Source organism: Bombus vancouverensis, chromosome 6 (genome assembly GCF_051014615.1).
Source record: "Bombus vancouverensis nearcticus chromosome 6, iyBomVanc1_principal, whole genome shotgun sequence".
Classification (NCBI taxonomy): Eukaryota; Metazoa; Arthropoda; class Insecta; order Hymenoptera; family Apidae; genus Bombus; species Bombus vancouverensis.
Window position 1 is genome coordinate 10,421,680 of NC_134916.1, and position 16,656 is coordinate 10,438,335.

A 16,656-nucleotide genomic window follows, 5' to 3' on the forward strand; every position below is an offset into this window, starting at 1 on the left:
AGGAAACTATTTTGTTTAGGTATACTATGATTCGACTGTTGATATTTGGGAGTTTGGAACAACTATAATGACTTGTTCTGTTGTTATTATGTTGACCAATATTGCCATAGAAATTAGATCTTGGGTAAATAAAAATTTTATTATATATATTACATAACATATAAACATCTAAGTATAGATTTAAATATTATATAATATATTATGTGATATACATTAGAAATGTATATTACACTGGATATTACATGCTATATGATGTGATTTCGTTTCCAGACGATAATTCATCTTCTTGCCGTAATGGGATCACTAGGAGTATTTTTCGGTTTCTGTTTAATTTATAACGTAGTTTGCGTTAATTGTATGGGTCTCCTATGTTCGTATTGGGTAATGGAAATGGCTATCATGAGATATACATACTGGCTTACAGTATTACTTACCTGTGTTCTAGCATTGATGCCTAAGTATGTCTTTGTATCTTATATATTAACGGTCAATAAATATTCTAAAAATTAAATTATACGCAACATTTATTATTGTGTATTTAGGTTATTTTGTAGAACCATAAAATCGACAATAGCTCCCGATTTTATGCAAAGTGCCACGTTGAATGCACCATCAAAAAGTGGTAGCCATAGACAACGAATCGCTGAGAGAAGTGAAAATAGTTTCATTGCTGGTTGGTCACGATCAACGCAGCATGCTACTATAAGGTGGTACATCGTGCTTTTTAGGTGTAAGACATGAATTATGGATTATTTAAATTATACAGATTTCTCCGATTTTTTATGTTTCAGAACTGGGACTAAACACGATACGTTGACAACTATCGTTGCATGACATATCTTAAAAATTCCAATAAGACTGTCGGCACATTGTAAAAGAATAATTAAGACTATTAACAGTGCTGTTTCATCAAAATTATTAGGACAAAATCAACGTCCTTTGTTGCATTTCGAGCTGTACTGTTCCTAAGGATTGTAAAACATTGTCAAGCAATGTATTATTAATTTTAATATGCATTTTTTCATCGGAAATATGCTGTACTTTATCGGAACTAAATGAGTCATCGAAATCATCGTTCACGATCGTTTTCGTTATTCATCGAGTGGCCTTAAATCCAGACTGCTACTGTTTATTGCATTTTATGGCTGTGACTTTTAGGGACCAAAACTTTTAATCCAGTAGTAATATCAATGTCAATTGATTGAAAGGTTCATTCGGACTCATTTATACGCGCGTGTCCGAGTTGTACATGGAATCAATTAATAATTTATTCAGGTTACAACTGTTCTCTTAGAAACGAATATAAAAGAGTCTAGATTATAAGAATGTAAACAACAGTTTAAATGTATATTATCTCCTATGAAGTTCATATTATATAAGTTACAAATTCACGTTAATCATACGAGTGTAATGCATGTGAATTTTACACTTGTAATTCTAGTACTGTAATTTTAGAAGTGTATGTACGATTAGCCAGCATAGAGGTTCTATTAAACGTGTATAATGGATGTCATGACAACACCTTACCGTTCTTAACATAGTATTTTGATAAATGATTAAGAAAAATCTACGTGTACATAGCCATAACCAGTAAAACTGTGTGTTATATAAACCTTGTCGTTTCTTTAATATCAGATCTTTCGTGTCTCCTAAAATTTTTTAACGTGAAATACGAGAATATTGTCACCTTCATTTTTAGTTTCCAATTCATAGTTCTTTCATAATTTTGTTGATGACGCTGTTTCAAATATTTAGTCAACTCCGATTGCTTCTATAGCACTTTCAAACATGACTATCATTTGGAATATTGAACGAACTCACCAGAGTTATGTATTTGCGCGAAATACGAATATTTTCATTAATTACGTCTTATTTCCGGAATAGTCATATTATTCCTTTATTTCGTCTTTATGTTATTTAATTTTTAGTGGGTTAAACATAATTTCAGTAGAGTGATTTTTCAACGGTTGATGAGCACCACTGGTCGATGCGGAAACACGAGGTATGATGGGGATGGGATTGAAAGGCGAGTGGTGCGGCACCGGGGGATCTTTTGGCGTGCTGCGGCAACGACTAGTCTCAGCCACATATTCAGTATTCTTTCTATAAAAGACAGGTAGAGTTTGCGTGTACGATACTCTTGGCACTTGATTGGTCGCGATTGTGCATAGTGCTCGGGAAACTCACGACCAGCTGTGCTTCGAATTCCGTAAAATGAATTTCGTTGTACGAAGCGTGCGCAGGGTAGAAGGACAAAGTGGGGCGTAGGACGAGCTCAAGGATCTTTTGAGCGTCGCTCTGTTCCTTTGTCATGAAATTACGGCTGAACGCTCGAAGATACGGTACCCGAAATTTTTGACCTAAACAGTTCTGTTACCGAATCTCTTCTGCGTTAGTTCAGTTTTATCAAATCAATGAAATGTTTCGTTTCAGTGTTACAAAGATCTCATGTTTTTAGAGTAGTCAACAGAGAAATTTCCAACTCACGTGATAAGAAGAAGGATCACTTTACGTCAACAAAGATCATGCGAATTTTGTGAAAATACAGTGAATCATGAATCTTTAAGTTGTGATTGAATTAAAAAAACTATTTTTATCGTTACTGAATAATTTTGTTTACATTTCGGAGCAAAAATATTTATTTCCATCCGTGTGTGGTGTTGACACTGGTGATAATCCTGATCCTGTTTCGTGTTACCTGCTTGATAATGCATTGCGTGTAGATACAATAAACGAGCTACGTCAGAAACATTAATTCGTTGCACATGTATGTTCCATGCTTTCCCCTCTGCGTCATTCTGGTTTCTCCAGAATGACTATGCATACACGTGCTCGCTGCGTTTACAAGGACAAAATTAGAACCTTTCAAAGGCAGTATCAAAAGTGATGATCAATATCACGCTTTTCACAGATGTATAAATGACCTGACACTTTCTAAATATATCGATCGCATGTACCAATTGACTTTTTATGCTCTAGTTCTAACAATTTTTCTATCAAACAGCCGAGTTTCCAAAAATTCTAGTGCAAACTTATCGTTCATTTGTAAAAACCGCGAAATACAGGTGAAACGATGGCCGTTAATACGATATAACAAATTCATACACAATATTGAAAAGATAACATTTATCAGTCTGCTACCATTAATCTAATAAAGGGGTGCTTGTAGAGGGACATCTACAACCTTATCACGGTGTCGAGTGCAAACAGAATAAAGTCCCTATGTTAAAGTCGAAAATACACCCTATGTGATTCTGTGCGAGCGACGTCGAAAGTACTTTAGATGAAACTCTAATGTCGAATACGAATAGAATTAATTTTAAAGATAAAACTTATGGTAACATTCAGAAACCAGTGGACATACTAAAAATAAGGAAAGTAACATTTTATGCTTCTATTCGAAGAAATTCTATACCAAGAATGTAAAGCAGGTCGGCGGCACGATAACAGACTACTTACCTATAACGCGATAACGATCCACGTACAAGGTTACAAGTCAAGCTTACCATTGCGATTACTGTAATGTGCTGTTAACAAGGAACGGATAGAAAACGCATCTTGCGTAAAGCTTGTGAAATATAGAACGCAAATGAGTCATTGCACCGAGAACGGAAGTGAACAAAGGCTTGGTCATTTGGCATAGATCGTTAGTGGGGATCAGATTTAGAAAATAATATGGTGATCGAACGAATGCAATTTGATAGGAGGTGTGCCTCGGGTGTTTGAGGAAGATCGGAATGAACGGTTAAACTTGTCTATCGCGTACGATTTCCGCGTGACTTTTTACTTGGAAGATGAGTGATGCGACGATCAAACATACCACATAGCACGCGCTTTGTTCTTTGTGTATTATTGAATTTTTATTAAGTGATTTCTATATAAAGAAAGAGATAAGACTGGTATCAAAGACTGATGTTATAAAATGTGTTTGTTTTTTAATACCAGTAAGTTATCGATAACGAGCGCCGATTACCACTTTCATCCACGTATCTGGCATTCTAAGCTCACTCGTGGAACTTGCTAAGACTAAGACAAACCGTAACGTTTCGGTATTACCTCCAACCGGGCGGCTTTTCAAACGTATTATCGGTGTTCTTGAGCGCGAACGTATACCGGAAACGACGTTCGAATTGTCAACGACTCGATGAAAGGAGCCAGTGAAGTGCCAGTGAATTATCGATAATACATACGACGACAAGCACCATTGTGTTAACAGCTTAAGGATAATAGTAGCTCTAAACGACTAGAGGTGTAACAACGAGGTATTTAATAGTCATGTAGCAACGATAACGTGTTACAGTGGGATGCTATACGAAATCATTTTACTTGTTCAACGAAAATAATCATTTTTATCGAAGAAAGAAGGGGAGCGAAATCGCGGCGACTTGATACAGTGTCAACATAATTTGTAGGATTGCATCGACCATTTTTCTTTTCCTTCAAACGGCGGGTTCCGTGAATATCTGCCGTCCCTTCCTAATAGAGCGCACCGGGAAGGGAGGAAGAGTAGCACGTGAGAAGTGAATCGAAAAGAAAACTAACGAAAGCGCGGTAAATTGAAAGTGTGTCGCGTAACTCACAAAGTATCGTGTTAAATTGTTAAAATATTTTGTACCTCGTTAACTGATATAGTGATTGTCGTCATCTCTTTCTAATAGAGCGTACCGCGAGGACGTTGGCACGTGAAAGATTCCAAACGAAAAGCAATTTCATCGAGTAACGTCGTTTTCGGTGTCGTGCGATTGCAACGAATTACATAATCGATTGACGAAGAGAAAAAGAGACAGCAAGACACGCGTAAAGCACATCGAGAATGACCTTCGCAGCCATCTCGTTTGTCTGTCTATCGTCGAGGGAGAAGAACCCAGAGATAAAGTGGTACGCGATTTAATTAATAACTTGTCGTAATTGTCAGACGGAAAAAAGGTGAAAGAAAAGGATGCGATACGCGTGCCAGAAGAGATGATTTTAGCGAGACGACGTTCTAGCGAGAATATCGGTGAGATCTTCTTCTAAAGGAACTGCAGTTGGTTATGCCGTGTTTCTCAGCACAGCAGGTGTATCGTGAGAGATGACAGTCACTTATACTGCCGAAGTCGCTACCTGCAGAGGTCTCGGTTGCTTCCTAAAATTACTCCTAAGGTAAGCAGTTTAGGTTTAGCTCGTCTCCGTTCAGTCGACACTATTGCATGCAGTTAAGAAAACCGTTGATAAGTTATATCTGTTGTAGTTTATTTTTACATTGTCCTGTTTACGTTGTCAATTTTGACAGCGACATTCGTTCTATTTAACTTTCATACGTTACCCTGATATTTTCTTTCGCTGAAAATGATTCGTGTCCACTCGACGCTCCATAGATAGTACACTATCGGTACTTGATAGATAAACGTAAGATTTTCAGATACAAAGGCGTAGCTTGTTAATGGATCGCAATCTTTCCCGACGATTCTTTTTGATTTTGCACGCGATTATTTATCAGCTATCATGTTTGAATAATATTTTCAATTCTTCCGTCATAGCGTTCCGCGAAAAAACGCGTCACGTGTACGTACGTGAAGGATATCAAGGAGAATATCGTAACCAAGGTTGGATACATCTCGACAATTCTAGTTACGTACATATACCGATGAGACCTGCAAGCAGATCATATCGTTCATTTTTCAATATTTACGTTATACGTTTCTATATGCCATCGGTTATTTTCTAGTGTCTAATGGATTATTATTCTTATCCAATGAGACCCGTTTGTTTCGTTGATTCTAAGACAAATTGTATATAGAATATCGAGGAAGATTTATTCCATTTTTCACTTGACCTGTGGTCGTTGACCTTTCTATTATTATTTCAATTACGCTATATCCGTACTCGGATGCGGTGTTTCAACTGTTCGAAGCTCGTCACGTGCAAGCCATGCTTTAAATTACGCGCGTTACTCGTTTGCTCTTCGAAGAATGTAATATATTGTATTTACAGTTACTCCATTGTCTGTCCTATGATACTATTTGTCTGAATCGTATTTATCGTGACACGAGATTGGACTTAATGTCCTATTAATTGAACTCTTGCTACTTACGAGCGCGAGCCTTTATTTTGCAATTGAGTAAGAAACGAATTAATTATCACGTCAGTGCATAAATAATATCCTTGGAAGATGTTTTGTCGTCGGTTCTCTTTCAACAACGGTGAAAATAACGTTAAATACAACGAAAAATAGAACGAATACAGATTGTTACGTGTAACTGATTTTATTCCCTAAATGTAGCACGGGCTATTTTTTACGTTTATAGCACGAGCAAATTTGAATTCTCGTTTTAAAGCTACCAACATCGTATATATAGGTATATAAACACGACGTTACTTGTAGACGTCCTGATGTTATTGAACTCCGGTTGTACGAGTTCTTTGTTTCCTGACGACTCGAGATAAACGGATTTCTACTGTATCTTCCAATTTTCTTCATCTTGAAAGATTCGTTAAAAATGTCGATCGTGGTATAGGAAAATCGACGCGAAAAAGATACTCGAGTAGTCTTGGTTTAGTCGCCGTTTAGTATTCATAGAGCGTCGTTCTACCTTATTCATTAGCGGAACGTTTATCGCGATAACAGATCTCTTACGACGATCCGACGACCTGCAGCCGTATTTAACGAAATGTTTCACGCTCAAGAATATTTTCGATTATGCATCACCGTCGAAAATAAGGTACAATTGCGTAGACTGTAAACTATATGTCTTTGAAGTCCGTAATAAGACCATAGTTCGTCAGAGAGATTCTACGAATCGACCCGCGTTTATTTCCTCCAGTTTAGTCGTTATCGGGTCACGTTATGTGCAATTGCTTGCGAAACTACTCAAACGCTCGTAGAGATACGATTGTACGTTATACGAAACATCTTGAAAGTTCATTGATAATATGACGAGACTGGACTGTTATGACTATACTGATCAATTTTTTAGACAAAATCTGATAATCGTAGCATAGAATCTGAGAATCAAATCGATATACAGGGTGGCTGGTAACTGGTGATACAAACGGAAAGGGGGTGATTCTACGCGAGAAAAGAAGTCGAAAATATAGAATAACAATTTTTCGTTCGAGGCTTTGTTTTCGAGAAAATCGACTTTGAATTTTCGCTCGGTACGCGTGCACTTTATCGCGTCTCGTTATAACGGATCTCACCGTAGATCGTTGTCTCGATGGAAAAATTAAAAAAAAAAATTTTATTCTATATTTTCGACTTCTTTTTTCGCGCAGGTACGCGTATATTTCGCAGAGATCACGAACGTATTTAGACAGTCAATTGTTCATTCTGTTAATAAGACTCGATATTCCCTGGAATTATATATACCTACATTTAACATTTACATACATTCAAGATAACTATCCATGTTGTGTTAATCTCTTTACTGAAAATATATTTTCACATTAATAACAAATTTCATCGATATAATCACCACAGACGTGTTTCATTAGCGTGATAATTTTCAAAGTGTTTCGTACAACATATCCGTACATGCGTACATGCAAGTTGCCATATGGTAAATGTACAAATACTTTAGCGAGCAACTGTATCTCGAACATAATACGATTGCGTGCTCGCGTGTAAACGCTTTACTCACCACTAAGGTGCGAACAATGGAAAATTGTGCGAGACTTCATCGCCCAGGTATCAATTTGCAATCTCAAGGATGGTTCGATCGCGAGATTCCTTGGACCTCAACGCGCGGTACAGTCAAGATTCCTCGAGATAAGAGAAAGGGATCTCGTAATTCATCATTGAAACGCACACGATGTATTCCGTGATTAAGCAGAGACCTGCCGGATAATAATCGTTGAATAATCCACTGAATTATCGCGATGGTTTCTCGGAACTAACTACACTAACGGTCTTGAACAGATTCTATGACCTAAAATCGCAGATATCGATTGCACTTTCACAGAAATTGAAAGTGCTTTCGAGAAGTGTGTTTTATTTTTTGTAATTAATCAGCGGCTGTCAAAACGTCTTGCGTTACGTATTGTTTGTTTTCTAGATGGCGAGCAAGCGTGTACAAGCTCGTCTGGTTGGACCTAGCACTTTTCCTCTTCATATATTATTCGCTGTCGAGTATTTACCGACTGATATTGGACGAAGAACAAAAGAAGATATTCGCGGCCATAGTAGCGTACTGCAACGCGTACAGCGATCTAATTCCGCTGTCTTTCGTCCTGGGCTTCTACGTCAGTATTGTTATGACCAGGTGGTGGAATCAATACATGGTGATACCGTGGCCAGACTCAATCGCGGTTTTCGTGTCAGCCACTATTCACGGCAACGACGAGAGAGGTCGACTAATGCGCCGAACTATCGTCAGGTACATAAAATACTGTGCAACAATCTTTAGCCAGTATGATACGAAACAGACACGGAACGATTTAGAGTCTGTCGTAAGAAGAGAGAAAGTCGAAAATAGAAATAACTTGTATGGAATACTAAAAACAAAATGTCAGATATTATAGCTCAGTTTATTTAAAAATTGTATCTGTCGGAAGAGCGAAAGGCGTTCGCATAAAATACTGCTTCAAGATAACATCGATTTTTATATACATCCATAAAAAAGCGAAAAATTTTCATTTGGTAAGTGAGCTAACATCTTTGCACAGTACTGTGCACGCTGCTCGTTACTGTGGCACGATAGAACAGTAAGAATCGATTCGATTAAAGTCAAGGAGAGAAGTAATCCAGTTGAACTTTTGTACTGGTATAAAAAGTATTTAATTTTCCTTGATACATATATGTATATATGTATATGTATATAACAACTGCTTTTCTTTCATTTCAGGTACGTGTGCGTTTGCTTAACGCTAGTACTGGCGATGGTCTCGCCCCGTGTGAAGAAACGATTCCCCACGTTAGAGCACTTCGTAGAGGCGGGTTTGTTGCTGGAGAACGAGCTAGTCATATTCGAAAGTCTGAACACAAAGTTTCCTAAGCCCAGCAAGCATTGGTTACCGATAGTATGGGCGTCAAGTATCGTGACAAGAGCGAGGAAGGAGGGCCGGATTCGTGACGACTTCGCCGTGAAAACATTGATAGACGAGTTAAATAAGTTTCGCGGCCTCTGCGGTAGCCTCATGCACTATGATACTATTAGCGTTCCTTTAGTTTACACTCAGGTGAGCACGTCCAACACGCACCAGAACCATGTACATTTAACATTCGTGCATCCATCGTACCAAGAATTTTAATTTCCTTTTCTGTTCGCGTATTCTCTAGGTAGTTACGTTAGCTGTGTATACGTACTTTTTAACAAGCGTGATGGGTCGGCAGTCGGTGACCGATGCATCGCCGAACATCGATATGTATTTTCCAGTATTCACAACGCTGCAATTCTTTTTTTATATGGGTTGGTTGAAAGTAGCCGAGACTTTGATTAATCCGTTCGGAGAGGACGACGATGATTTTGAAGTCAATTGGATAATCGACAGAAATTTGCAGGTATAATGTCTAATGAAAATACCACGTGTTCAATCCTTCCGAGATGGATTTTTTCTTTCCACGATGAATCCAATTATACATATAATAGCATACGTTATAATAGACGTTTTAAAATGTATAGTATGTATTGTGCTACTGTTAGCTTTATAAATGTTAATGTATCTTTGATGTATTCTAATTCCATATGTATTGTAAAAGGTGAGCTACCTTATCGTCGATGAGATGCACCACGAGCATCCGGAATTAATCCGCGATCAATATTGGGACGAGATCTTCCCTGCGGAACTTCCGTACACGGCGGCAGCGCAGCCCTTCCGCGAGGAGCATCCGGAGCCATCCACGGCTAGAATTCAGTTATCCGCAGCGCAGCAAGAACTTCAACCATCTTCGGTCAGGATTGATGAAATGGCAGGGGACTATCAACAGAAGTTCCGCCCTGACATGGCCGACGACGCCGCGTCTGGTATACACTTCATAGCGACTGGGAAAATGTCAAGGTTGGTCTTGGAACGATGCTATTTTCTGAATGTTTTATTCCACGCGATACGGTTTTTTTTGTAAACGCTCATATGCCTAACGCTTAACCAGGAGCGCAACCGAGAGTGGTAAAATAGCGAGGTAATATTATTTATTTAACGTCTATCTACTGTGTAAGTTACGATATCGAGTGCTGAAAATATGCGAGGGTTATTGGGTTATGGAACCGGAAGTATATGTTTACTTGTAGAAGCGCTAGCAGAGTAAGCAATCGGGACCGTACCATGAGCGGAGGCTCCACTCCAAGCATCATCGGAGAGTCTCTACCAAGAGTCAACAGCGTCACCAGCGTGTTGAAACGATTATTCAGTAAAGACGATAGACCAGATGGCGGTACATCAAGTGGGACTAAAACACCTGGAAGGCTTGCATCTTCTAGTTCGGCCGCTTCGCTACAAAATAGAGCCGTTGGTAAGTTCAGATTTCAAATTTTCATAAAACTTCGGGCATATACGTATATGTCCGTTTCTCCGGCTAAACTATGTTTGATATGTACTGAAAATTTTAAATAGCAGGAGGAGGCTCGATGAGGATCGGAGTAATCAAGGAAGAAGCGGACGAACAGATGACGTTAACGTCGATGAAATCGGAGAAGAGACCTCACGTGCAGAGTATATTTTCGCCGGGACCACCACCTCCAAGTGCTCCCGTCGCCGTTCCTGGTATGGAACACTCACGAAATGGAGAGATATTTTCGTGTAGCGCTCCTGTAACTGGTGGTGTGTTAAGGGGAAGTAACGGGGAGATTGTCAACGACAGGAGATACGGGTCTGATTCAAGGTTGATAATGTTCTTTCTAAACGAACTATTTTCTATCTTTTTCATATTGCAAAATGAGATCGAAACGATGAAATTATTCGGATTTTAGAGCGCAACGTACTTCACAGTCAGCACGATCGAGCATTGCTTACGAACCAGCAGCCAGCTACATAGACAGTGTTGCGGATGATCTTATAAGCAGCGATAGTTCATCCGCTAGCGTTAACTCCGATGACGAATTTACAAAATTGAAGACAGAAAGAGAAAAGCAAAGACGTGATAAGGTAGAACGAAGATTGGCTAGGAGCACCAGCGGCCGCAATAACTTAATCAGTGGAAATTCGAAAGGTTCCATAGACAATGAACATCTTCTGTTATCAGACATGGCGAATACTTCGCGTTTGTCTATGACGCAGGGAGATGATAGTAAAACGATCGAAACCGATCGTCTTTAGCGGAACTATTTGTGGCTTTACTTTGAAGTCTAACTTCAATTGCGCAGGATATTAGAGGAGAACTTAAATAGAAATAAATGCACAAAAGATTTTTACAATGTTTAAATAGAGAGACTACCGATCAGTCGTATGATCGGGGAAAGTACATGAATTTTGGAATCACTTTTACGACTAACAAGGTTGATTCACATGTTCAAGATTTAATTAAAATATTAGTGTATATACGGATTTTTTATTAGGATGAGATTGAAGGAGTAGAGAGAAATATTTGGTGATAAACGATCTACGAGTTTGATCATAATAATTGACCCTAATCTGAGAAAGTATATAGAGGTAATGGAAACATTCCCATCATGAAAAGGGAAAGCTATTCTAAATGATCATGTTTACACATATATATAAAATGAACAAAGTTGCTGCGCTTGAATTGCTATTGTGATTTTGTGTATATCGTAAACATATTCCCAATTTCGCTGAAGCAAACGAAAGTTCATGTGCTCTATTTTTAGCGATTGGTATGAAGGAAGACCAATGCTTTCTAATAAATATTACTTAAAGATCGTGTAAAAAGATCCAAAGATTACATACGTAAGTGCAAACATCGAAAGTTATTACCGCTGTATTTAATCAGTGGATTTGCTACGTGTACCGGTATACCTCTCACTTCAAATTTTACGTATCAAAGTTGACAATAATTATTGAGTCGTTGTCATCGATTTAAAGTATAATGATACAATTTTATATATTTACATTTAGTAAATATTACAACATGAATCGTAGCTAACTCACATGTAAAGAAGAAAACGTATAAAAAATAGAGTTAATGATTTAACTTTTAATTTGTAAATTAAGTAGTTATTAACGTAAACACCGAGAAAACAGTTTCGATCCTATTCTTCTTGTTTTAAAACGTTTCGCAAACTGATCGCTTGTACAAGAAGTTTCCGACAAAATTAGAAGACATTCGGAACGAAGAAGAACCTTTGTACTCTGCGAATTTCAATTATTACGAAGATATTGAAAGTGCCTGTCTTGTGCCTATTCTTATACGATCAAAAAGCGGTATTTAACACTTGTTTATCGCTATATAGCTTACGGTCCTATTGCTTTGCATAATATGTGATCGATGTTACGCTCAAAGTTAGTGCTTTTGTACAGCAACGTGTTCGAGCACGCACATTCCAGAAATCAAAGAAATTTAAATTTTAAGAGAGAAAGTCGATGAAACGATCGTACGTCCATAGGATAAATTTAATTTGATATTTTTCTTATGTTCGTACGTACTTATAATATCGCACACATTTTGAACATACTATATATACATATATGTATAAAAACTAGGAAAAATGAAACTTTCTGTAACTATCCATTAGGCGAAATTTCGAGTCTAGCCAATATAGCAATAAATTTTGTATGTATTTAGAAGAATTAACAAGAAGTTAAAGTACGATTTGTGAATATCCTGTATATCGTGTAAATATGCGTGTACAAAAGCTTATACGTAAGTTCACGCTAGAGAATGTGTCTTTCATTTTGGAATTACATTCCAGAACGCAAATAAATCTGATGGTGCTCATGGCTAAGCGTTTCGTTCAACAGTATTACGGTATCGAAGACGTATGTTCTTGGATTCTCACAGAAAGAGTTGATTTTTTTCTGAATAAAGAAAAGTAAATCACAAACATCAAATGCATTTTCTTCATTTCAAAACGCTCAGAGACAGTTTACAATAAAATATATATATATATATGATATTACGATCGTGCCGAGTAAGCTATTACGTTCTATTTTCAATTTTTCAATTATTTCAATTAGAATATCGTATATATTAGAACTATTCCTATTAGAAGTTGCTCCAAATAGAACGTTTTAATTTCCCCCCCCCCAGAAAGCGAAAGTTAAGACGGCCGTGAGGTGTCGTGGCGATCGGTCCAATCGTCGAAAGGGAAGGGTATTCGTGCGGGACCGGAAGACATCGGTAGCATTCGGGTGTCGTCGTTCGGATTCGCGAGCAGGCGTCGGCAGCTTCGGGAGTGGGGGTCGTCAGTGGGCAGCCGTCGGCGAGAGGTGGCGGTGGTTTTGTAAGGTGAAGAAAAGAGGGGTTAAGTGAGCCGTGCCGGGCCGTAGAAGCGAGCTAGCGGTGGCGCGGCCCGTGCTCGTGCCATAGGGCCTCTGCCAGGCATTAGTGCGATCGTTTACAAGATGGCAGACGGTCCGTCCGCGGAAGACGCGGCTACCGACCTGGGGGACAGTGATTCTCGTTTAACAAGGGAGCGACACAAACGCGAGGACGCTTCGTTTTCGATGACGTCCTTGAGCACGGGTCAGGACATCGCGAGACGCATCCACGAAGACGCTTCTGTGCTCGATAGTCATCCTCATCATCGGCAACAACATCAACATCGTCCTCCCCGTCGTAATTGTCATACCAATCCTCATCTTCCTCGTAGGCATCTTGGTAACCCTAACAACAACAGCAGCAACAACAACAACAACAACAATAACATCAACAACAGCAGCAATAACATCGGTAATCTAAGCAACAACAACAATAATCATCATCATTACCAGCATTATCATCGTCGGGAGCACGAGGATGACCAGGCTGATGGTAACGAACGCGTTAGTAAAAACGAGAGTGGCAGTGGTGTTGGTGTTGACACGATGTGCGTTGCTCCGTTTACGTCACCGAGCAGGGAAGATTACGAGGAAAACGACGATGACGACGACGACGACGACGACGACGAGGACGACGAGGACGAGGACGAGGACGAGGACGACGATGATGATGAGGAGGACGAAGACGAAGAAGAATATAACGTAGGAGAGAATGGAGTGAAGAAGGGTGTATCGAAAAAGTGTTGCGGCTTGGTTCGAATCGACGTAATAAAGACGAAAAATGTAATAAAGGTGAAAAACGAAGAGAGCGATAGCGATAATAGTAATAGTAGCGGTAACGGTAGTGGTAATAATAATGGTAGTAGCAGTGGTTCGGAGGGTGGCGCGATGACCGGTCACGCGACGCGCGGCGGTGACAATGCCGGTGGTGGGTGCTCGGTCGGTGACGGTCGACGGTCGAGGTCCGCGGCTTTCTTCGACGCGACGGTGAATTCTCCGAACGAAAGTGCGAGCAAAATGAACGAGTGCCGCGTAGATGACGACAACGACGAGGACGGAGACGGGGACGAGGACGAACATCATCACCATGAGCATCAGGAGCACGCGTTAGTAGAAAAAGTGAATCGTCTCGGATGCGATAAAAGTAGTAGTAGCAGCGAGGCTGGTATAGACGAGGAGGACGCCTCCGGAAAAACGACGGACGGTATCGCTAGTGATGGTAGTAGTAGTGATGGTGGTAGTAGTGGTAGTGGTGGTGCTGCTGCCGCTGCTGCTGTTTCTGGTTCTGGTGGTGGTGCTGCTGGTGCCGCTGGTGTTACTGCAAATGGCCTCGTTGCCGGCAGGCATCAGGGCAGCCCTTTCAAGGGACAGGTTAGGATGGCCGAGGACACCCTCGTCGGCCCTTGCGGCAAGAAGCGGTGTGCCGATCGATACGACAGCTCCGAGAGTTCTGACAGGTGAGTGAGCGAGATAGCTTTTCTCTCTCGTGGTTCGACGAACGCCTCGAGGAACGAACAGAAAAGCAGGAAGGAGGAACAGAACGGGAGGAACGGTAACCAACTAGAAATCAAGCCGTGCCTTTGCTTCGCTAGTCAATGTATTACTCTGCTCCGATCTTTCTACGTACTCCGATTTCTCTCCTTTCTGATTACGCGACCTTGCGTCTTTTCTATCTTTGTTATGTTTGCTCGCGATAATACGAACGCCACGCATCTCGATATATGTATAATACATGCGTATAGCGATATACGAAAGTATTCGGTCGGGCGCATATCCCGTGTTTACGTTCGCGACCAGGCGTTTTTTCGAAGTATGTAGTTTTTTTCTCTCGACAGTTCGCCTCGCATCGTTGGGAGGAGCCACTTGTATATGTACCGGGAAAGAACGCGACGGTATATAGCGGAGTAAATATCTACGTACATACATAGGTCCATTTAAACACACGACAAATCTCTGTTTCTCGATCAACGATCTCAACGTCGAAGAAACGTACTGGTCGGTAAGCGAGTCTCGGTTCGGGTATCGCAATTAGTGCGAAGGCGCGTTCGACAGCAGGCGAGGGGTCGTTGTACCGCGGTTACGAGACCGACAACCGTGGCTGCGTTCGATCTGTGTGCGCGGCGTGTTTATAGGATCGTAGATGCTGCCAACTCGCCCTCTCGTTCCCTCCATTCTCTCTCTCTCTCTTTTTCTGTTCTTTCTTTTTCTTTCTGTTTCGCTCTTTCTTTTTTCGAACCCTTCGTATCTGGCCCTTGTTCTCCATAGGAATTTATCACGCTAGAGGTAAGGTTGCGTTTCGGTAGACTCGGTTGCTAGCCGAGGAAGCGACCAGACTCGTCGTTTTCATTCGCGTTTCGACCGCTGGTCGTAACAATATAACTTTTGTGACTCATTTATTCACGGCTACGGAGTAAGCCTGTAGCTGCGTGTTTATATCGTATAATGCATACGTGTAACTGTAGCGCACGAGAGTGTTTGTACACTTATAAAAACTTTGATGAATATATTACGTATGCTTGCGCAGATAAGAAATTAAATACATAGCGTAGAAGAAGGTGAAAGATATTCGAAGGATTTGATTATTAGGAAAGACTCGTAAAATTACGACGGCGGAAAGTTTGATACCAATTAAATTTTTCTTCTTTCACTACGAATTTTCCCAACGACCTAACGTATACCACGTGTATAGCTTCCGTTGGTTTCGTGTGGGAAGGGGACGCAATAAAACTTTAGTATCCTAACGGTTCTTCTCTGTGGTACGCTACTAAACTCGAGCGTTTCTTAGGAAGAAAATGTCTAACCTAACCGCGCCATTGTCCTCTCGCCGTGGCTCGATCGCAAGCAACGTTTACCAAACGAAACTTCCGTTTACTTGTTTTCTTAATCGGCATGGAAAACGTTACGCGTTGCTCGTCTAACCTTGCCGTCCAATCCGTGTTTGTTTTTTCTTTTTCGTTCTCGTCGGTTGCTCCACATTTTCGAAATACGCGCCGAGAATTTACTCGCGCGTTAATCTCGTTCCTAACCTCTATCATCCACAGGACGTTCCCTTGTTTAACAGCCAAACTTTGTCAGAATATTCTATGCGTAATTAAGCAGAAAATATATAAACGTAGATCATTTAAGGCTCTAAAGTTATATACTGTGATAATAGCGAAATACCGTCAGACAATATTTTAAGTAAATAGCTTAAGTAAATCTAATCTCGTAGATCTTTTCTAATCGTGTTTCTCGGTTTTCTCGAACTAGGCTGTTTTAGCGACTCGTCGCGTTTATCTCTCCTGTATACATATTTCCCCGCGCTTGCTT

General features: G+C 40.1%; 3 protein-coding genes across 8 annotated transcripts in view; all 3 read left to right on the plus strand.

The window, feature by feature from the left end:
• The window catches only part of LOC117155761 (phospholipid-transporting ATPase VA), a 28,424-nt gene extending 26,812 nt beyond the window's left edge, over positions 1 to 1,612 (plus strand). For 3 of the 5 annotated variants that reach the window (XM_076619497.1, XM_033332085.2, XM_076619498.1), the window contains 4 exons: positions 20 to 124; positions 271 to 458; positions 543 to 707; positions 792 to 1,612. In XM_076619497.1, coding sequence (XP_076475612.1) covers positions 20 to 124; positions 271 to 458; positions 543 to 707; positions 792 to 834 — 501 coding nt within the window. In that variant the 3' untranslated portion in view covers positions 835 to 1,612. Of the gene's footprint in view, positions 1 to 19; positions 125 to 270; positions 459 to 542; positions 708 to 766 lie in introns of those variants that run through there. The other 2 variants (XM_033332086.2, XM_033332088.2) reach the window with 2 other exon arrangements.
• A 468-nt stretch (positions 1,613 to 2,080) lies between these two features.
• On the plus strand, positions 2,081 to 12,918 carry LOC117155762 (bestrophin-2a). The gene is made up of 8 exons (XM_033332090.2): positions 2,081 to 5,142; positions 8,034 to 8,354; positions 8,823 to 9,156; positions 9,257 to 9,478; positions 9,677 to 9,975; positions 10,206 to 10,426; positions 10,528 to 10,795; positions 10,884 to 12,918. Exons 1-8 carry the CDS (start codon positions 5,072 to 5,074, stop codon positions 11,227 to 11,229), a joined length of 2,082 nt encoding a protein of 693 aa, XP_033187981.1. The 5' UTR covers positions 2,081 to 5,071; the 3' UTR covers positions 11,230 to 12,918.
• A 346-nt stretch (positions 12,919 to 13,264) lies between these two features.
• Positions 13,265 to 16,656, plus strand: part of jing (AE binding protein 2 jing) — a 149,218-nt gene continuing 145,826 nt past the window's right edge. Inside the window, exon 1 of one of the 2 annotated variants that reach the window (XR_013058729.1) lies at positions 13,265 to 14,804. Coding sequence is in view for 1 of the 2 variants with exons in the window: in XM_033331804.2 (XP_033187695.2) it covers positions 13,432 to 14,804 (1,373 nt within the window). In the remaining variant the exon portion in view is untranslated. The remainder of the gene's footprint in view (positions 14,805 to 16,656) is intronic. The other variant, XM_033331804.2, reaches the window with a different exon arrangement.